Source organism: Vanellus vanellus, assembly GCF_965231255.1.
Source record: "Vanellus vanellus genome assembly, chromosome: 9".
In the NCBI taxonomy this organism is placed as follows: Eukaryota; Metazoa; Chordata; class Aves; order Charadriiformes; family Charadriidae; genus Vanellus; species Vanellus vanellus.
Window position 1 is genome coordinate 15,335,815 of NC_138914.1, and position 21,736 is coordinate 15,357,550.

The 21,736-nt window shown below is 37.3% G+C and overlaps 1 protein-coding gene across 1 annotated transcript in view; it reads left to right on the top strand.

The window, feature by feature from the left end:
- The window catches only part of DNAH12 (dynein axonemal heavy chain 12), a gene marked incomplete at its 3' end in the record, with an annotated part of 75,394 nt that overhangs the window by 42,507 nt on the left and 11,151 nt on the right, over window positions 1-21,736 (top strand). The window contains exons 43-59 of the mRNA XM_082487947.1: window positions 5-166; window positions 2,159-2,353; window positions 3,132-3,265; window positions 3,582-3,744; window positions 4,185-4,265; window positions 5,472-5,648; window positions 6,425-6,556; window positions 6,982-7,071; window positions 8,633-8,773; window positions 8,909-9,150; window positions 9,596-9,743; window positions 12,773-12,918; window positions 16,958-17,172; window positions 18,205-18,397; window positions 19,255-19,447; window positions 20,433-20,605; window positions 21,117-21,257. Coding sequence (XP_082344073.1) covers window positions 5-166; window positions 2,159-2,353; window positions 3,132-3,265; window positions 3,582-3,744; window positions 4,185-4,265; window positions 5,472-5,648; window positions 6,425-6,556; window positions 6,982-7,071; window positions 8,633-8,773; window positions 8,909-9,150; window positions 9,596-9,743; window positions 12,773-12,918; window positions 16,958-17,172; window positions 18,205-18,397; window positions 19,255-19,447; window positions 20,433-20,605; window positions 21,117-21,257 — 2,726 coding nt within the window. The remainder of the gene's footprint in view (window positions 1-4; window positions 167-2,158; window positions 2,354-3,131; window positions 3,266-3,581; window positions 3,745-4,184; window positions 4,266-5,471; window positions 5,649-6,424; window positions 6,557-6,981; window positions 7,072-8,632; window positions 8,774-8,908; window positions 9,151-9,595; window positions 9,744-12,772; window positions 12,919-16,957; window positions 17,173-18,204; window positions 18,398-19,254; window positions 19,448-20,432; window positions 20,606-21,116; window positions 21,258-21,736) is intronic.

Genomic DNA, 21,736 nt, shown 5'->3' on the forward strand with positions numbered 1-21,736 from the left:
TTAGAGTCTTCTGAAGAATGCAGGTGTAAAAGGCTTGAAAACTGTATTTATAATCACAGATGCACAAATTAAAGAAGAAAGCTTTTTAGAAGATGTTGACAGTGTCCTCAACACTGGGGAGATACCCAATCTTTTTCCAGCAGATGAAAAACAAGAAATTCTAGAGGTATCTTCAGAAATTCTCTTTAATGTCACCTCCCTTTTAAGCTATTTTGTGAGTTCAGTGTGAAGTGTGGTTTTGGGTATATGCACTTAATTTTGTGACTTTTTTTGAGACCTTATATAAATCAGCCAGTTATTAGTAGACTTATGGAGTAGCTTATGCCTACTCCTAGCTTCAATTCTGACCTGGCATTCTATTCACAAACACATTAAGTTGTGCTCACAGGGAATTTTGATTGATTATTCACAAATATCCCATGGCCATAGTTACTTTTTGCAGTGTATTGTGCAGAAGAGCAATGTACATCATAATGTTTTCATTGATCAGTTAAGGACAAAGACATTTTTTGAGAAAACACAGCCTGCCTTTGTCAATAGACTCTTGTTGTCTCGGGCACTAGAGCATTGTTAGACAGAATTTTATAGTCTTGACATTTCTTCGCAGAGAGAAGTTGGGGAAGGGTGCTCCATGAATTCAGGCCTAGAAGTAAATATGCAATGTACTTGAGCAATTTAAAAAAAAAAACATTCTAAGATCAGGCTTGGATTTTCAAAATAGCAATCTCCAGTTGGGAGGGAGAGTCATCAATCTTTGTATACATCAAGTTGGAAGCTTAATGTTAGCTAACAATATTTGGAACTGTATGCTGTGCTGTCTTCATATCTCTGTGGTATGTTTATTAATAAATTACTGAAGTCTGCTTCTAGTTGACATTCAAAGTGGTTCTTAGTGGGTAAACAAGTGTTCTTTATTGAAATAGCTGTATCACTTGATAAATGTTACTGTATTTATTTTTTTTCTTGAGCTTGTTATGGAGCATGTTGACACCTGCATTCCATGTATTTTACAAAGAAGTTAAATTATAATTCTAATCACCTGTCTCTATTACTGTTTCATTCTTGCCAGGTATAAAATAATAACTCTATTAACATAATGTGGCTCTTCTATGATTTTACAGTTTGTATGAACATATTCACTTGGTATATGCTAGAACTTGGTAGCTATCCATAATATGCCAACTGGAGCAAAGTTGGTTTTTACTCATTTAAATCTGATCCATGAAAATATTTCCATTTTTACTCTATTGTCACTAAACTGATTTTTTTCAAAAAAGTATTTTAATTTATTTTATTTTAAGTTTAATTGTGGGTTTATGTAAAGTATACATGCTTTTGTGGAAGAATAATTTGAGGTTTAGGGGTTTATAGTCAGTGTTTCATGGATTGCTAATTAATTGAAGATAATACTTTTATGAAGTAGTCTTTAGTTTCAAATCTAGAGGTTTCTTCTTGTTTTGAGAGATTATTGGTTTTGGCAAATGAACAAATAAAATATGTTTTGATATTTGAAACTTAAATGTTCCTCTCCAATTAGGTAAATACAGTATATTTTAGTGTAATATTAAAGCTGAAAAAGTTCTTAAGTTCATGTCTTGAAATGTTGTTTAGGGAACTTATATGGCACTTAAAGCGTAGATGATAAAAACGTTCGCTTTTGTGTAATGAGAGTAGCAATTAGCCTCATCTGTTTGTATCCCCTAAATTTTTAAGTGGCTGAAGAATGCTTGTAATTAAGCCTGATAGTTGTATATATCATTAGAAGGCTTTGGTTCTTTATTTCTTGAGGGAGCTAATTATGAATTTTGATTATTTTTTTTTTTCAGAGTGTGTCTTAACCCTGTCTCATCTTAATGTATCTTCTCTATCTAGAACTCATCTTGGAATGGATTTTTAATTTTTGTTCAGTTGTATTCTCATTTGCTCAAGGCAGCAGCATTTCTAGAATGACTTGTCAGGGTCACAGATAAATATTGTAATCCTATTCTTAAATAGTATTTACTACTTGTTCTGTTTGTGTAGTTTATTCTACCTGTTACATTTATCAATATAAAATTTATTTCGTGGTGATGCTATCATTAACAGGTGTGTTATAGGACTTCAGAAGTGCTTAGTGAAAAATTATATAACAGTTTTTACCCTATGTATTATTCCTAAGGGTGTTCGTGCAATAGTTCAAGCTGGCAATAAACATGAAGAACTCAGTCCCTTGGCCTTGTTTGCATTCTTTGTGAACTGCTGCAAAGAAAATCTCCATATTGTAGTGGCATTCAGCCCAATTGGAGATGCTTTCCGCAATCGTCTGAGACAGTTTCCCTCACTCATAAACTGCTGTACTATTGATTGGTTCCAGGTAAGTGAAAATATATTTATTGTTTCCTCAAAAAAATTTCAGTTTTCTAACAATCTGTATTTTCATGTCTTCTGTACAAAATTACTCCATTTTTTTCAAAATTTTAAAACAGCATGGGCATTTCTTGTAATATTTTGGGAGCTTTTTGGTGTGTGATCTCAGTATTTATACAAATAAAGTTAAATTCTGTTGCTACAAATTTTACATTTCTGAAGTAGTGGATAGTCTTGGTGATGGTAATTTGTCATTTTATCACATAACGTATATGTTTTATAGGACTAGAGAAACCATTTCAATGTGATTGCAAAATGATCATAATTTCTGCTGCCTGTTAAGCAGGTCATGGGAATGAGTAGCAAATACAAGTCCTATTTATCTGTAGATATTTTATACCAGAACGCAACTTGGAAAATTACTGTAGTTAATGATCCTTGATGTAAGTGGTGTTACTCTCCATAAAGTGCAGTTAGCTCTATAGCTTGACCTGGTACTGATGTCAATTAATTTTTCTGCTGAAGGATGACATAGACACAGAAATTTTTGGATAGAGTGGCAATATGTAGCTTTTAACTAGATCAACCAGGATTTGCCAGAAAAGACTGCATGAGTAGTGACCTTGCTGTCTCATCTAACCCTTATATCAGTTCATTGTTCTTGAGAAATATTTGAGACTAGTGTGTCTCATTCTAATGTTTTGAATGGTAAAAACTGTTTTTAAAGTATGAAGACTGCTAACAGCTGAATTTTACAAATCCTTTTCTCCTGACTTCTCCCGCAGCCGTGGCCTGAAGATGCCCTTGAACGTGTCGCTAATAAGTTCTTAGAAACACTTCAGCTCACAGATAGTGAGCGTCAGGAAGTTGTGCCTATCTGTAAATACTTTCATACTTCAGTTTTGTCACTCTCTGTAAGGTCAGTCTGTTTCTTTGGAAAACAATTCATTAATTTATAGAAATACTAAGAGGGAAAAGATTATGCTGTTGAAAGTAGTAAATTGAGCAACAGAGAATGCAAAAGTTGAATTTTTAGAAGTAAAAAACAAAATAGTAGGTGATTGAGTTTCAGTGCTACTCATTTCTGTATTAAAAGTTAATGCATATTATCTACCTGCATAAAAATATTATATGAAATTGTCAAAATTGTTTACTCCTATTATTTGTCAGTTACATGACTTTGCTAACAGTAGTTAAACTAAATAGCTAAACTATTTTTTTTTTTTTTTTTATAGGTTCTTGCAAAGTCTGGGACGCCATAATTATGTTACTCCCACTTCTTATCTTGAACTTATTGCTGCGTTTCGGAAACTTCTTACTCAGAAACGAGACACTGTAATGAAAGCCAAGAAGAAATATGTGAATGGACTAGATAAACTAGCTTTTGCTGAATCACAGGTGAGTTAGGACAAAAATGGAACTGAAAATGCAAAGTGTTTGGCAAAAGCAGGTCTTTTATTGGAGAAGTCAGTCAAAAAGCATTACTTCAGACCTCGTTTAGCTCAACCTTCAACAGTAAAACTGTAAGAAATGTATTTTGCCTATTCTTTCCTACAGTCATAGCAGTTGTGCTAGAGGCCACGGATCTCTAAGCATGTATTACTAAGCAATATATGAACAGAGCTTCCCTTTTTAAAATGGTTAACAGGTGCCTATAAGTGAACGTAGTTCTTAAAACTAGAGATTGTACATATGAGATAAAAATAAGTCTCTGAAGTGTTTTGATATGAAACTGAATTTCCTTCTATGAATAAATTAGTCATTAGGTAAAATCCAGGTATTATAGAAATTGTTGGAAATTGTACTTGGCCCTACCTGATTCTTTTGCATGTGCATAGGTTGGTGAAATGAAACAAGAGCTAGTTCAACTGCAGCCCAAACTGGAAGAGGCTAAATTGGATAATGCAAACATGATGAAGGTAGAGTTATACAAATACAACTTGGTGGTTTTTAATGTAGGCATGTGTATGCTTGGGATCCATAATTTCACCTTTGTAATAAATAGCTTTGAATGAGGAATCTTAATCGTACAATGTACTTCTACTTCAGTATCTCAACTGATTGTAGGCAGGTTCTAAAGAATATGCCTGTATAAGGTTGTTGATATGTGACTTTCAGAAAATGAGAGTTGAGTTCAGGTTTTTGAGCTCACTTCTTGTTTACTGGGGTTTGCAGTATTGTGAAACTTGCCACTATTTATGCTTATATTCTTAGAACTGGAAGAAAATTGTATTTTTTATGTAAGATACAGACTCTGGATATACTGTTATTGCTTAAGCTCCATGACAGAGGATGTTAGAGGAGCTTTCATGCTAATAGTGGTTAGACCTGGTTTCCCAAGGTCATTCACAAACATTGCAAAACCCACAAATAGTTCTTCAGCATATGAATTAAACAAGAACAGTTTTGCACAGTCTGTCTTTGCATGAACAGGAAAGATACACTTGATTTTTTTAAAAGGATCCTAAAAATGATTAAATTCATAGAAATTTAGTGGTATTTAGGAACCAATCTCTTAGGTGGTTTTGAAAATTCTGACTTGCAAAAATACAATTATCTACTATGTTACTGTTGCATCACAAAAAAGCAGGATTTGATTGATGTTTTATGCACTTGCTTCTGTTTTGTAAGTGTCTTTACAGATACAGTGATAACTCTTCTACCTACTCTTACAAACCCTTAAGAAAACTAGATGTTGCTTCTGTAGAACAGAAAGGGGACTACTTGGATGAAGGCTTGACTCATTACTGAAAAGAAAATAAATTTCAGTAGTCAATGTTATAGACTATGAAGCTATGAAAACTCACTATAAAAACTAGTCATTTTTTAGTTACAGCCTGATGCACAAACATGAAGAGTTTCTTGTCTCTCCTCAACTACAAACATATTTTAAATAGCTTTTATTGACAGTAATCTGATTTCATGCAGTTTACCTACTGTTAAAGCTCCATGATGATGTTGCATTATGCTAAGAAACAAGTTTTTCCCTGAAGTAAATTGAAAATATATGAAAATGTTGAAATACTTTGATTTTCTTTTTTATTTTACAGTATTCCATAAGTACAATACTAGGTAATTTCAGTTTCACTGCTCAGTAGAAAGCTCACCCATGTGTTTTTCTCTAGACTATAGAAATAGAATCTGCAGAAGTAGAACAAAAAAGAAAAACTGTAAAAGTAGATGAAGAAATTGCTACAGGAAAAGCTGAAGAAGCTCAGACATTGAAAAATGAATGTGAGAGTGATCTAGCAGAGGCAATCCCAGCCCTGGAAGCCGCACTTGATGCTCTTAACACTTTGAAGGCAAGCTGATCTAAATTTCAGCATTTGAAAGAGTTAACACGATGAAACTCTTCCATATATTTGGGAAAGAATGCACTTAGACGAAAAGGATTTTAAAAGTGTTATATTTCCTCAGTTTTGGCAAAGGAGAGGACCTGTACAGTCATTGTTCAGTGTATTTCCTCTTTGTGTACTCAGAATACAAAGTGTGTGTATGGATGCGTTTAAAAAATTGTTTATTTGCGAGAAAGCCCACTTGTGGGAAAAGTAACCAAAACCTGAGATTACCAGCAGTGGTATCAGGAAATTTATCCTCTTTCAGCTAAGTTATTGTTGACTGCCAGTGTGTAACATGGCATTTGTTTATGGTTAAGAATTATCTGGATCTTTGGTTTAAAGGTTTTGTCCGTGTTATGGCTTAACACATGATCTGAAATCAGTATTGTTGAGAAAGTCCTGCGGAAGTTTAGTACAGTAGGAGGCAGTTGTGAAGTATGACACTTATGGAAGTGTATCAAAAATATTTTGATGTGGACTTCTTCAAACATAATTTTAATTAAACGTTAGTTTACAATTACTAGTATTTATTTCATTCTAATTTCCCCTGCGTAGGATACACTGATGGATGGTGTTAACTGTGTTGCTAACACTGTATTATCCCTTCTGAAAGTCCTCCATTATTATGTTCATTCGTAATGGTGTTATAATTCCCCCTTTTTTCAGTTAATTCATTTATCTTAGTGGTGAGAAAAGCATAACATTTGTCATAATTCTTTTAAATGTGATTTTTATTTTAGCCTTCTGATATCTCAATTGTCAAATCAATGAAAAATCCTCCATCTGGTGTCAAACTTGTCATGGCTGCTGTCTGTGTCATGAAAGACATAAAACCTGAAAAGACTGCGGATCCTTCAGGGACTGGAGGCAAGGTACAATGGCAGACAATAGTTTAAAATAAAACTATAATTCATGTTCTTCTCACCATAGAGCACTCATTCAATAAACCAGATCACCTATGTCCACAAAAGTACTTTCAGCTTCCATCCATCATTTTACTGAAAACTTTCAGAATTCCAAATTTTCTAAGTTTTGTAATGTGCAAAGAGAACACATTTAGTTTGCTTGACTTGATAAAAGAATACGTAACTCTTCCCTGAGACATGGTTCAGTTTTTGGCTTTATTTATGGGTTGGGGGAAATGTTTGATCTGATGGTCTTTCTCCTGTATTGACATTTCAAGGAGATAAAGGGTCATCATTAGATATGCATTAGTTTTAATTAAGAGGGATCTGTCACTTCTTGTTTGTGTGTTTATTTTAAAGCTTGAAAAGATATTTCCTACTGTGTTTTGTAGATTTTGGATTTCTGGGCTCCGAGCAAGAAACTGCTTGGTGACATGAATTTCTTAAAGGATTTGAAAGAGTATGACAAGGACAATATTCCAGTAAGGCTTCTGTCTAATTTTTCAGTGGTTTTTACCATGTAGACATTTTCTTGCAGGTGAAAAAACTAAAATTAGAAAATACTATATCAGAGGCCCCATTTGTCTCAAGTTAGTCAACTTCTGTTCTGACCAAGGATCTTTACGAGATGATAGGGTATCTTTGTAGGATAAGTATGGTCATGGCAAGTGAGTCAAACTTCTTCAGGGGGACCCTTGTAAGTGACATTTCAGAAGGCTTTAGAATTCCACTTTGGAATTTCTAAGGCTTCTATACAGCCTGTCTTCTATTTGAATGAAATGTCCTTCTGTGCACAAATGTTGCTAACTTCACAATTTATAGGTAGTATCTCATCAAAAGGTAAAAATAACACATACAAAACTGTATCAGAGTAAATAGACTGTCCTGTCCATTATCCTGTGTCCAAAAATGGCCATAAGGAGGTGCTTTGGAAGGAGCAGGAACAGTATATATAATAATTTATCCAAATATTCTTCCAGCCGCCGGCACTTTAAATTAAGGACTTCCAAAGCTAGATGTAGTTTCTGTGTGTTCAGTAGCTTTCAGTGGATCTCTCTTCTGTAATGTCTCTAGTCCTTTTAAGCCCATGAAAACTTTCTGTATCTACAGGATCTTTTTACAAAGCATTCCGGAAGTCTACTTTAAGTGGTCTCCTGTTTCTTCTGAACCTGGGTCCGTTTAGCCTCATTTCATGTATTCTGTTTTGGACTTTGGTTAGGTGGTTTGTTTTTTTTTTTTTTTTCAGAACCAGTGAACATTTGATTCCTGTCCAAGTGTTCTGTACCTTTTTTTGTGCTAGTTTTTCTAAATAAATTACTTGGTATTATAAACTTTTTTCTCTTTTTAAACAACTGCTCACATCGGTGTTCTTCTTAGTGGCTATTTCTAATTGTATTATTTTGATTGAGTGAATGCTGACAAAATGGGTAATATTTTGTTAACTATACTAGAAGATATATAATAAACACAGAAATATACTAGTTATATAAATTTATTTAAAATATTACCATCTTCCCCAGTGATCTCGCTATCCAAGAGTGTGATTCTTGCTGTTTGCCCATTTCACTGGAAACTGAATATGCTTTGCCCTTTTTAAAACTGGTTCCCAAAAGTAGGCACAAGCAATGTAATTAATTTAGATTTTTTTTTTTACATTAGTAGAAATACATTTTTATAATGATCCCAAACAGCTGTGTCTTGAGAAAAGACACTAAATAATGAAATTTGCATGTTATGCACAAGGGACAGCATAAATTAAGGTTTTTTTCAGGACCATAATGCTCTTAGCACTTAAGTAGCTGCCTCATGGAAGACATAGCAAACGCATGATTATAAAGGATAAGGATAGGATTAGGATGAAAACAGGAAAAAACCACAAAGCACGGTAGGAAAATCAAAAGAAACAAATGAGCAGTGGTTTCTACCACAATTATTACTGAGTAGTTCTTTACTGTTTCATTGTGTAGAGAAATGGCAGTCAATCTGTGTAATTTTAAAGTGTCAGCTGTGACTTTGATAAGCTGTAATGCTTTTGTTATCCAGGCCGCTATCATGCAGAAGATTCGGGCTGAATACTTGACTAATCCTGAGTTTGATCCACAAAAGGTGGCTAAAGCTTCCTCGGCAGCAGAGGGTTTATGCAAATGGATTATGGCAATGGAGGTGTATGACAGGGTTGCAAAGGTAAGGTTTTGATCCTAGTCCCTCAGTGCTATGAAATCTTTTCTTTGCTTGGCATATTCACTCTAAGCATTGTATTAAATAATAAAGTTACAAAAATGCACTTTAATTATTTGTGTCTTGGTTGTAATTGAATAGGTGGTTGCACCCAAGAAAGATCGTTTGAGAGAGGCACAGCACTCCTTAGCAGAGACACTGACACTCTTGAATCAGAAGAGAGAAGAACTTGCAGCAGTTGAAAATCGTTTGGCTGCTTTAGAACGAACCTTCACTGAGAAAACTGAAGAAAAGGCTCGTTTAGAATTCCAGGTTGATCTGTGTGCTAAAAAACTAGAACGAGCAGAGAAGTTGATTGGAGGCCTTGGTGGAGAGAAATCAAGGTCAGGTTAAAGTTCAAATGTCAGATGTAACAGCCATTGTAGAAATAGAATTCAAACTTCAATTCTCTGAGCTTTTAATGTTGTATCTCTGTCTGAGGGCTGTACTACTGAAGAGTAAAAGATTCCTAATTGTTTGTAGTATAAAAATATGGGCAGCGACATTGAAGGAGAATTGTAGAGAAAGTCTTCAAAATGAGAATTATATCATAGAATACCAGGTTGGAAGGGACCTCAAGGATCATCTGGTCCAACCTTTCTTGGCAAAAGCATGGTCTAGACAAGGTGGCCCAGCACCCTGTGAGAATAAAATACATAAACACAGTGTCCTTATTCTCCACCTGAAGTTAAGATAAACAACAACAAAAAAGGTTGATTTTTATTGTCAATATCATTAATGTGGATGTTTCAGCACCATTTTTTTTCCTGTATTTTCTGCTTGTCATAGATGGAATAATGCTGCAAATGATCTTCAAGACATATATGATAATTTGACAGGAGATGTTCTGGTATCAGCTGGTGTGATAGCATATCTGGGAGCTTTTACTGCTGGATTTCGACAAGAATGTACCAAAGACTGGAGCAAACTGTGCAAGGTTAGGTCGTATTAGATATAAATAAGTGTTTGCTTTTTTTTTAGACTACTGCAAAAGGCCTCAAAAATCACATCATTTGTTTAATATTAGCCTAATAAAGTCATTAAGATCAATGGGATAAATTCTGCTGATCCAATATTCTGTAAATTTGAATTTAATTAAATCACTGAATTTACTCTAGACTTAAAGTAGCATAGCACAAACAAGAGCACATCATTGACTTTGTAAGGCTTAATTATTGATTAAATAAAGTCTCAGAATTTTCTCTTTACCTTTAAATGAAAGAATTAACTTTAAAATACAGTTGTGTGTTGTAAAAAAAATCTGTAATAACTTACACTGGCACATATTTATATGTTAATTAAATGATTGATAATGCTGTTTGTAAAGGGAGGGTTCCAACGTACTTATACTAATGCCATAATTCATAAACCAAGGGATTTGAAGTCACTGATTGTGATTGTAACATTAAACAGTAACAAATCAGTATTGGATTACTGTATTGAGTTAATGGAAGATATAGTCATTAGATGATTTCCAACTGGTTGATTTTTCTTAAGGTAATGCATTGTTATAACTTTATGTAGCAAAAAACCCCCCACATTTAGAATGTACAAAAAAATAGAAAAATCCTACAAAATTTGGAGAGAGAGTAAATATTCAGTGGGGAAATATAGTTAGCTATTGAACCTATGATTTTATTTTTCCTAGGATTTTTACTTATAGAATGGTTAGAGTTGGAAGGGACCTAAAAGATCATCTACTTCCAACCCCCCCTGCCATGGCCAGGGCCAGCTTCCACTAGACCAGGTTGCTCAAAGCCCCATCCAACCTGGCCTTGAACACCTCCAGGGATGGGGCATCCATTATTTCTCTGGGGAACCTGTGCCAGTGTCTCAGTACCCTCAGAGTAAAGAATTTCTTCCTAATATCTGATCTAAATGTACCGTCTTTCAGTTTAAAACTGCTACCCCTTGTCTTATAACTTCACTCGCTGATAAAGAGTCCCTCCCCACCTTTTCTGTAGCTCCCCTTTAAGTGCTGGAAGGCTGCTATAAGGTCTCCCCAGACCCATGTCTTCTCCAGGCTGAACAACCCCAACTCTCACAGCCTGTCCTCATAGGAGAGGTGCTCCAACCCTCTGATCATCTTAGTGGTCTCCTCTGGACAGGCTCCAGCAGGTCTATGTCCTTTTTATGTTGGAGCTGGAGCTGGATGCAGTACTCCAGGTGGGGTCTCTCCAGAGTGGAGTAGAGGGGCAGAATCACTTCCTTTGACCTGCTGGCCACACTTCTTTAGATGCACCCAGAATGCAGTTTGTTTTCTGGGATGCGAGTGCACATTGCCGGTTCATGTTGAGCTTCTCATCCACCAGCACCCCCAAGTCCTTCTCCTCAGGGCTGCTCTCAATCCATGCTCCACCCAGCCTGTATTTGTGCTTGGGATTGTCCTGATCCAGATGTAGGACCTTGCACTTGGCCTTGTTGAACTGCATGAGGTTTGCACGGGCCCACCTCTTCAGTCTGTCCAGGTCCCTCTGGATGGCATTCATTCCCTTCCAGTGTGTTGAGAGCACCACACAGCCTGGTGTCATCAGCAAACTTGCTGAGGGTGCACTCAATCCCATGTCACCAACAAAGATGTTGAAGAGCGCTGGTCCCAGTACCGACCCCTGAGGAACGCCACTCATCACTGCTCTCCACTTGAACATTGTGCTGTTGATAGCAACTCTTTGAGTGCAACCATCCAGCCAGTTCCTTATTCACCGAGTGGTCCAGCCATCAAATCTGTGTCTCACCAATTTAGAGACAAGAATGTCACATGGGACAATGTCACTTTGCACAAGTCGAGGTAAATGACATCTGTTGCTCTTCCCTTATCCATCAATGCTGTAATACCATTATAGAAGGCCACTGATTTTATCAACCACAATTTGCCCTTAGTAAAGCTATGTTCACCTCCTTCTTTTCCATGTTACTTAGCAGAGTTTCCAGGAGGATCTGCTCCATGATCTTGCCAGGCACAGAGGTGAGACTGACTGGCCTGTAGTTCCCTGGGTCTTCTTTTTTTTCCCTTTTTAAAAATGGGGGTTATGTTTCCCCTTTTCCGGTCAGCAGGAACTTCCAGTCAGCCACAACTTCTCAAATATGATGGATAGTGGCTTAGCAACTTCATCCGCCAGTTCCTTCTGCTTTGTCTTCTGCTACTGGGGCGGTGTGGCTGGAGCAGTTGTTGGTGAAGACCAAGAAAGTCAGTCGCTGCGTACTTCAGCCTTGCCCATGTCCCAGGTGACCAGGTCTCTCGTTTCCTTCTGGAGATGGCCCATGTTTTCCCTAGGCTTCCTTTTGTCACCAGCATACCTACAGAAGCTTTTCAAGTTGCCCTTGATGTTTCAGGCTAGATTTTATTCTATGTGGGCTTTACCTTTCCTAACCTGATCCCTGGCTGCTCGGACAGTTTCTCTGTATTCGTCCCAGGCTACCTGTCCTTGGGTCCACCCTCTCTAAGCTTCCTTTTTCTGTTTGAGGATCTCCAGGAGCTCCTTGTTCATCCACACAGGCCACCTAGCATTTTTGCCCAGCTTCCTCTTTGTTGGGATGCATCACTCCTGAGCTTGAAGGAGGTGGTCCTTGAATATTAGCTGGCTTTCTTGGGTCCTTCTTCCCTCCAGGGATTTATCCCATGGTCCTCTTCAAGCAGACCCCTGAAGAGGCCACAGTCTGCTTTCCTGAAGTCTGGGGTAGCAAGCTTACTGTGCACCCTCCTTGCCACCCTAAGGATCTTGAACTCCACCATCTCACAGTCGCTGCAGCCAAAGCTGCCCTTAAGCTTCATGTTCCCCACCAGCCCCTCCTTGTTGGTGAGAATAAGGTCCGTCATGGCACCTCTCCTCATTGGTTGTACTTGACCTATTTCAAACTCTTAAAAGGAAATGCACATAGTTGCTTTGAAGTGGCATTTAATAAAAGATGTAAAGAAACATGGAATAAAGATAAATGGGGTTTTCTTTTCTTTTCTTATTTTTCCAGGAGAAAAATATCCCTTGTTCTGAGAATTTCTCTTTGAGTAAGATTCTTGGTGACCCAATAAAAATAAGAGCCTGGAATATTGCTGGTTTGCCAACTGATGTATTTTCTGTAGACAATGGGGTCATTGTTGACAATTCAAGGCGTTGGTAGGTGACAAAAATGTTTACTTTTAAAATCCAAACAAGTTTTCATTTTTAAAAAAAAGCAAACTAAACGTCTAGAGATAATGTAATTGAGAGCAGGAGTGGAATCTTTATACCCAGCTCCTGTGAAATTTAAGAGGAATAACACTTTAGAGATTTGTGTATGTAGTTACTTGAAAGCTTTCCTTTCAGGAGATGCAATGCTCTTGGATAAAGTGGTTTGGTTTTGGTTTTGTTTTGTTGTTTGTTTTTTTTTTTTTTTTTAATATTGTACCTTATCCTATTACTAGCTAATGAAATATTTGTAAGATTCAATTTTAGAACTGCAGAAATCCTCATTCTTTACATGTTTAATGACAAGATTCAGGATATGTAAATTGCAGGGTCCAGATATACCACAGTCCACTTCAGGTTCTTACAGTTATAAGGCTATCCAATGACATTTTTGGTTTATAGGTGTTTATTGTGTGTGTAACTCACGTCTATATAAAGGATTCTACTAGGACCTTTAACAACTTTTTTTTTATATACCAACTGGAATTTTATTTCAAGGATGGTATCTATTACATTATATGAAAACTTGTGATAGGTGTCTGCAAATAATCTGCACTCAGTAGAAATACAACATTATAAAACCTTCTAGTGATGTTCTTGTGATCTATGTTCTCTTAAGAATTAGTCTTCATAGTATAGTCAGATTATATTCAGATTACAGTGTGTAATTCCATTTTTAGAATGTTGTGTTGTTCTCTGAGGGTGCAGTTACAGGAGGTGTTTGATATTATTCATGCCTGACTTATTAAAATACATACATATAGATGGAATCAGGAAGTACACAGGGTTGCAAATCTGTTGAACAAAATGAAAATAGTGTCACATTTCCCTGCCCCACTTACATTGCCAGTCTTATACTAGCTGATATACCAACATGTCAGATTTAAATTGCAACTAATTCTTGACTTTTATTTTTTAAGTGAAAAAATATATGAGAAAGAACTCAAAATTTGTGAAAATATATAAATTCTAAATCTCATTGGCATTGTAGAAACTTGGTGGGATGACTCCTATGACTGGAGTGTTGCCATGGAAGGCTACAGGCTCTTCAGGAGAGGCAGGCAAGGGAAACAAGGAGGCAGTGTTGCCTGATAGGTGAAGGAACAGCTAGAATGCATGGAGCTCAGCGTAGGGATGGATAAAGAGCCAACTGAGAGCCTATGGGTCAGGATTAAAGGGAAATCGGGAGCAGGGGACATTACAGTGGGAGTCTGCTACAGCCCACCCAACCAAGAAGACCGAGTGGATGAAGCCCACAGACCCTGGTTCTCATGGGTGACTTCAACCACCCCAACATCTGTTGGAAGGGTAACACAGCCAGGCATAGGCAATCCAGGAGGTTCTTGGATGGCATTGAGGACAACTTCCTTCTCCGAGTGGTTGAGGAGCCAACGAGGAGAGGAGCTATGCTGGATCTTGTTCTTACCAACAAGGAGGGGCTGGTAGACAGTGTCAAACTCAAGGGTAGCCTGGGCTGTAGTGACCATGAAATGGTCGAGTTTGAGATCCTCGAGGCAGCAAGAAAGGTGCGCAGCAGGCTGACCACCCTTGACCTTGGAAGAGCTGACTTTGGCCTCTTGAAGAATCTGCTTGGTATGGTGCCATGGGATGAAGCGCTGGAAGAAAGGGGGATCCAAGAAAGTTGGTTAATATTCAAGGATCACCTCCTCCAAGCTTAGGAGCAATGCATCCCTACAAAGGGGAAGGCAGGCAGAAAAGCCAGGAGGCCTGCATGGATGATCAAGGGGCTCCTGGACATCTGGACATGATTAAAAGGAAAAAGGAGGCCTATAGAGAGTGGAAACAGGGGTGGGTAGCCTGGGAGGTATACAGAGGAATAGTTCAAGCAGCCAGGGATCGGGTTAGACAAGCTAAAGCCCAGATAGAACTAAATCTGGCCAGGGACATTAAAACAAACAAAAAATCCTTCTTTAAGTATGTCAGCGAGAAAAGAAAGACTAGGGAAACTGTGGGCCCTCTCTGGAAGGAAATGCAAGAACTGGTTACCTGGGATAGAGACAGAGCTGAGGTACTCAATGACTTTTTTGCCTCAGTCTTCACTGGCAAGGACTGCAGCCACACTGCCCATGACACAGAATGCAAAAACAAGGACTGGGAAAATGGAGAAATGCCCACTGTAGGTGAAGATCAAGTACGAGACCACCTGAGGAATCTGAAGATGCACAAGTCCATGGGACCTGATGACATACACCTGTGGGTCCTGAGGGAGCTAGCAGATGAGGTCACTAAGCCACTAGCCATCATATTTGAGAAATCGTGGCGGTCTGGCAAAGTTCTTGCTGACTGGAAAAGGGGAAACATAACCCCTATTTTCAAAAAGGGAAATAAGGAAGACCCAGGGAACTACAGGCCAGTCAGTCTCACCTCTGTGCCTGGCAAGATCATGGAGCAGATCCTCCTGGAAACTCTGCTGAGGCACATTGAAAACAAGGAGGTGATTGGTGACAGCCAGCATGGCTGACAAATTTGGTGGCCTTCTACGAAGGGGTTACAGTGGCAGTGGACAAGGGAAGACCAACTGATGTCATCTACTTGGATTTGTGCAAAGTGATTGACACTGTCCCACACGATATCCTGGTCTCTTAATAGAAGAGACATGGATTCGATAAATGGACCACTCGGTGGATAAAGAACTGGCTGGACGGTTGCACTCAAAGAGTTGCTATCAACAGCACAATGTTCAAAGGGAGAGCAGTGATGAGTGGCGTTCCTCAGGGGTCGGTACTGGGACCAGCGCTCTTCAACATCTTTGTCGGTGACATGGACAACAGTGGGATTGAGTGCACCCTCAGCAAGTTTGCCAATGATACCAAGCTGTTTGGTGAGGTAGACACACTGGAGGGGGGGATGCCATCCAGAGGGACCTGGACAGACTGGAGAAGTGGGCCCGTGCAAACCTCATGCAGTTCAACAAGGCCAAGTGCAAGGTCCTACATCTGGATCAGGACAATCCCAAGCACAAATACAGGCTCGGCAGGGAATGGCTGGAGAGCAGCCCTGAGGAGAAGGACCTGGGGGTGCTGATTGACAAGAAGCTCAACATGAGCCAGCAGTGTGCGATCGCAGCCCAGAAGCCAACCGTTATCTTAGGCTGCATCAAAAGAAGTGTGGCCAGCAGGTCGAAGGAGGTGATTCTGCCCCTCTACTCCACTCTGGAGAGACCCCACCTGGAGTACTGCATCCAGCTCCAGCTCCAACATAAGAAGGACGTAGACCTGCTGGAGCCTGTCCAGAGGAGAGCTACAAGGATGATCCGAGCGCTGGAGCACCTCTCCTATGAGGAGAGGCTGAAAGAGTTGGGGCTGTTCAGCCTGGAGAAGAGAAGGCTCCGGGGAGATCTTATTGTGGCCTTCCAGTACCTAAAGGGGGCCTACAGGAGAGCTGGAGAAGGACTTTTTACTAGGGCATGTAGCAATAGGACAAGGGGGAATGGCTTTAAACTGGAAGAGGGCAGGTTCAGATTGAACATTAGGAAGAAGTTTTTCCCTTTGAGGGTGGTAAGGCACTGGAACAGGTTGCCCAGAGAGGTTGTTGAGGCCCCATCCCTGGAGGTGTTCAAGGCCAGGCTGGACGTGGCCTTGGGCAACCTGGTTTAGTGGGAGGTGTCCCTGCCTATGGCAGGGGGGTTGGAACTCGATGATCTTCAAGGTCCTTTCCAACCTAAACCATTCTATGATTCTATGTTTCTATGAAATAATTAGAATTGCAGGGGAGAGGCAGAACAAGATTCTACAAGAATTCTGCAGTGTGGTGTATTTTTTTGCAACTCTTAAAGCTATTTTTGGTATTACTTTTCAAATTATGATAAAATGCCTATACCTTAATTTTTCACTGATCTCTTAGAATAACAGAATCAAAATTGTATCACTTTTTCCTTGACAGCCTGACACAGAAATATTTTTTAATAATAGTTTAAAATTTTAAAAAACTCCTGCAAGCACTGAGAAAACTGTCTGGTATGTTCTAGGCCATTAATGATTGATCCTCAAGGTCAAGCAAATAAATGGATCAAGAATTTTGAGAAGGAAAACCGCCTGAATGTTATCAAGATCAGTGACACAGATTATATGAGAACCCTGGAGAACTGCATTCAGTTTGGCACTCCACTTCTGCTAGAAAATGTTGGAGAAGAACTAGACCCATCACTTGAACCTCTGCTACTTAAACAGACTTTTAAACAAGGTACAGCTAAATTAATTTTGAACCCTGAAGTAGATTACATTAATGTTTGTCTTAAGAAAACTCTCAGGTAGTATCATAGTCTTTATTATTCTGCCCGTGGTTTACTGCTGCCTGTGGTAAGAGGAAGCTAGCTTTACAACAGCCTGAAGTTTTATTTTATATTTTAGTAAATACTGAAGTACTTCAAAATAGTGGTAAGTACTTAGTAGTGGTAAGTACTTAGTAAGTTCTAAGTACTTTAAGATAGTGGTTCTATGTGAAAACCTTCACCATGTCACTATAGGAGACTAATTGAAGACACTTGACTCTGCAAAGGGAAGAGTCTCAATGAAATTATGTTTTGCTTGTTCATTTTCATATGTTTTAGTCTAGTACTAATATTTACTAAATTTTGCACAAATCAAGAAAAGCTGTCTAGGCATTTTGCTTAAGGCACAGTTTTCCTGTGTTTCTTTGAAACTTGCTAAGTATCTATGAATTTGGTTTTTCAACTTTTCTTTCTTTTCCTCCTGGAAAAACACAGGAAAATGCAGATAAACACAAATATATTTTCCTTCCTTCTTGCATAGCTTATCTTTACTGGTTTTCACATTCATAGTTGTTTTTTTTTAAAAAAGAAAAGAAAAGAAAAGAAAAGAAAAGAAAAGAAAAGAAAAGAAAAGAAAAGCTCAAACACTTTTTTTTTTTTTTTAGTTTCCTATTTCAGACAGGTAATTCAAGGAAAGAATAGTCTGTAAGAATATCATATTTGAGAGTAATTCCACGGCTCTCTGTTACCATCTCCAGTACTGTATATGCACATTGAAAGTATGGTAGTAATTGGACTGACTCTGTTTCATCTGCTAAGAGTAAAACGTGGCCTCACTGAAGTCTGTGAGAATTTTTCAGAGGATCAGATTTATTTATTTATACTTTTCAGGAAATTTGTCATTGACAAGAAATTTGCTTTTATTTAATCACAAAAGTATTTTTTTTTCTCTAAGTAATTGAAGTAGATAACGGTTTTCTTAACATTTCTCATCTTAACTTAAGGAGGCGTGGAGTGTATCAGGCTTGGTGAGACCATTATTGAGTATTCCAGTGATTTCAAATTTTTTATTACCACAAAACTGAGAAATCCACATTATATGCCTGAACTTGCTGCAAAAGTTTCTTTACTCAATTTTATGATAACACCAGAGGGACTTGAAGACCAATTGCTAGGTATTGTCGTAGCAAAAGAGAGGTAAGTCTCTCTTTATGGTAAATAGCTATTTAATTTTTTTTATGGTGTAATTCCAAGGAAATAAGAGATTAGTTTATTGTACAGTAAAATTAAAGTTACATGATGTAAATGTTGCTCAGTAACAGCTGGGGGGAAGAGGGGGAAGAAGATGTTTTTTTAGTTTTCATCTCTAAAAAGTTTGTTAGAGAAACAGATTGTCATGTTTACTGTGAGGTAAGTGTCCACAAGTTAATTTAAATAGCAGATGTAAAATCGTTGGTTTTTCATGGCACTTCTCTCCTGAAATATTCCTTGAATGTTAGAAAACTATGTAAATATTATTTGAAGTTTAAATCATTATTGTGATTTTTGCAGTGTGACTGAGCTGCCAGCCAAGGATGCAGAATTATGAAGATTTAGTTTTAATTTTGTATGAAATAACTGCACAGTACCTCTGAAACTGATTATGGGTCTTATCTGAACCCTCACAGAGACAGAGAAGTAGTATCTGGGTTGTATGGAAATGTCTATGCAATTGGGATAAAAAATTGCTTCCAGCAGTAAACTTATTCTGCATATCACATGGTGATTTTTCGGGCAGCAGGGATGTCATAAAGGAAAGCTAGGATGCACTGACAGTTGCAAAATGCTGAGATGTTAAAGTTTAGACCATCATTTCCAAATACTGAACTGAAGTTATGCAAAGAAATCTATACTCAGAATTATAAATATAGCTGAACAGTAACAACCTATTTAAATGGAAGAGAATATTCACATATATTTAATGTAGGAAGAGGGAGTCATCTTCATGGCCTTCCTTTACAGTCAGTGGAAGATGAACATTGACTGTTTTTGTTGTATGTATTTTTCTTCATTAGACCAGAACTAGAAGAGGAAAGAAATGCTCTCATCCTTCAGTCTGCAGCCAATAAAAAGCATCTAAAAGAAATTGAGAAGAAAATTTTAGAAACCTTACATTCGTCTGAAGGGAATATTCTGGAAGACGAGACTGCTATCAAGGTCTTGGATTCTGCTAAAATAACAGCTAATGAGATCACTAAAAAACAACAGGTAAGGAATGTGCGTGTGTGCTTTCCTTAACAATACATAGAAATTAAATGTCAAAATTCGCAGCTAGCAGAAGGACTGCGAATTAGATGCAAAGCATAAGGAGGAAATTCTATGCTTGTGAAATGTGAAGAGAAATAATTGGATCCATTCTGGAATCTTCACTGTTTATTCAGTCTTTAATTTAAAATGCATTAAAAAATGTGTATCTATCTATAAGGACCGAGTGAAAAGTAATAAATTCTGAAGTTAAGGTAATATATTAAGATAAAGGTAAGAACTGATTTTTTAAAACAACAAAAATATTCAGGTAGACATTAATAATCTGAGTCACTAGTATAGGTATGCAAGTCCAGATTCTTTTGTTGTACTTAATGCATAAAATATCAGCTCAAGTCAATGAGAGCTAAATAACATTGGTAAGATAATAAAGATTTAAATTTTTTTTTGATTACTATAGACTTAACATTAATCAAATATTAGTGTTTTCTTTAAACTGATATTGGCCTTACTGCTACTTGTTGATGCCCATCAAATGTAATCTCAGAATTTGTCTGATGGTCATATTGTGAAAAATCTTTTTATATTCAGAGTATTGTTTTGTATAAAGCTGATTTACAGTAGAAAAAGTAGAGCTTAAATACATAACCAATCTGAAATTAGTAATATTTTTGAATACTGCAAAGACTGATACTTTTGATGCTAAATGTTGCAACAAAACTGTTGCGCCTCCTTTGTCCTTTATTTTGACTATTGCATCCTGTAGTATAGGTAAGTAGATCAGGCAGTACTATGTTAGGGGCAAGTACTCACTTTACCTAGTGTAGTCATTACCTACTGTGATTGTGCCTTTTGGAACATAAAAGTTGTCTTACTATGGTGTTATAAAGTGCTCTAGAGAACTATTTTAATAGTGTTATTAAGTAATAATATTTTTTTTACAAAGAACATTGAAAGCTTTCCTTTATCCACTGCTATTGATATTTAGATTGCAGAGAAAACGGAACTTAAAATAGCTGAATCTCGAGAAGGCTATCGAGCTATTGCAAAGCATTCATCAGTGCTGTTCTTTAGTATTGCAGACTTAGCAAACATTGATCCCATGTACCAGTACTCCCTTAGTTGGTTTGTTAACCTCTTCATCAACTCTATTCATGACAGGTAAATACAGTCTTTCTGGTGTAAAATAAAGTGTTTTCATTCTCTTCTTATGAACAGTTCTCCCCAATTTGAAACCATTTACCTCTTATCCCTCCTTAAAAGCAGACTTTTGAAACAAAATATGATTTGTTAATGAAGAAAATGCTCTTTTTAGTTACTGTTTGAGCAAATCACGAACTGTAAGCATGTGCTTTATTTAAGTATTTTTAAGAACGTGACTTATAGGAAGGGTGAGGTCTGGTTCTGAACTGGACTTCATTATGAACACTGAGTGCTACCACTTAACTGTGGCAAATTGATTTCAGTTCATTATTTCACTTGGGACTTTTGAAAGAGCTGTAAAACACTGAGTGTAATTGAAATTTTGGGAAAATGGGCATCTAAGTCCCTTGTGGAGCATGCGGGTGTAATATAAATCTTCCGCAACCCTAAATAGATTTAAATTTCTTAACTGATTTAAGACTTTAAGTTACTCAATTTGAAGTCTGTTTCTCACTTCTTTTCTTTTTAGTAACAAATCCAAAATTTTGGAGAAGCGACTTCGATATCTAAATGACCACTTCACATACAATTTGTATTGCAATGTGTGTCGTTCACTGTTTGAAAAGGACAAGCTGCTCTTCTCGTTTCTGCTATGTTGTAGTCTTCTCATGTAAGCTCATTATTGTAAAGTCTCATAATAACAGAAACTAATGATTTTTCTTATGGAAAAAGGTATTGATGAGATAGCATGTTCTTGTGCATATTTGTAATAATGCCTTTGGAGTAAGGGCATGAATGTTTGGGGTTTTCTAATACTGATAATATTTACAAGTGAAGGAGTATGTGAGTGTATGTATCACTACTACTGGACACATTATAAAAAAATGTTCCTGTGCTCATTTAAATCAATGGTTTTGTCAATAGTACATCTTTGACTCCCTTTAAAAGACCTGGGTAGTGGTACATAGCATCCTTATGTCAAAAACAATTGCTATTATTTAAGAAAACGTTTTAGAAAGAAATCTGAGACAGTAATGTGCTATCCCAACAACTTCTAGGCTTTTGTCTATTTTTCATTTTCTCTCTTCTTTTTCTTTTGTCCTTTTGCATACATCATGAGATCTCTGTTGCAGTCTTTTCTCTTCCACT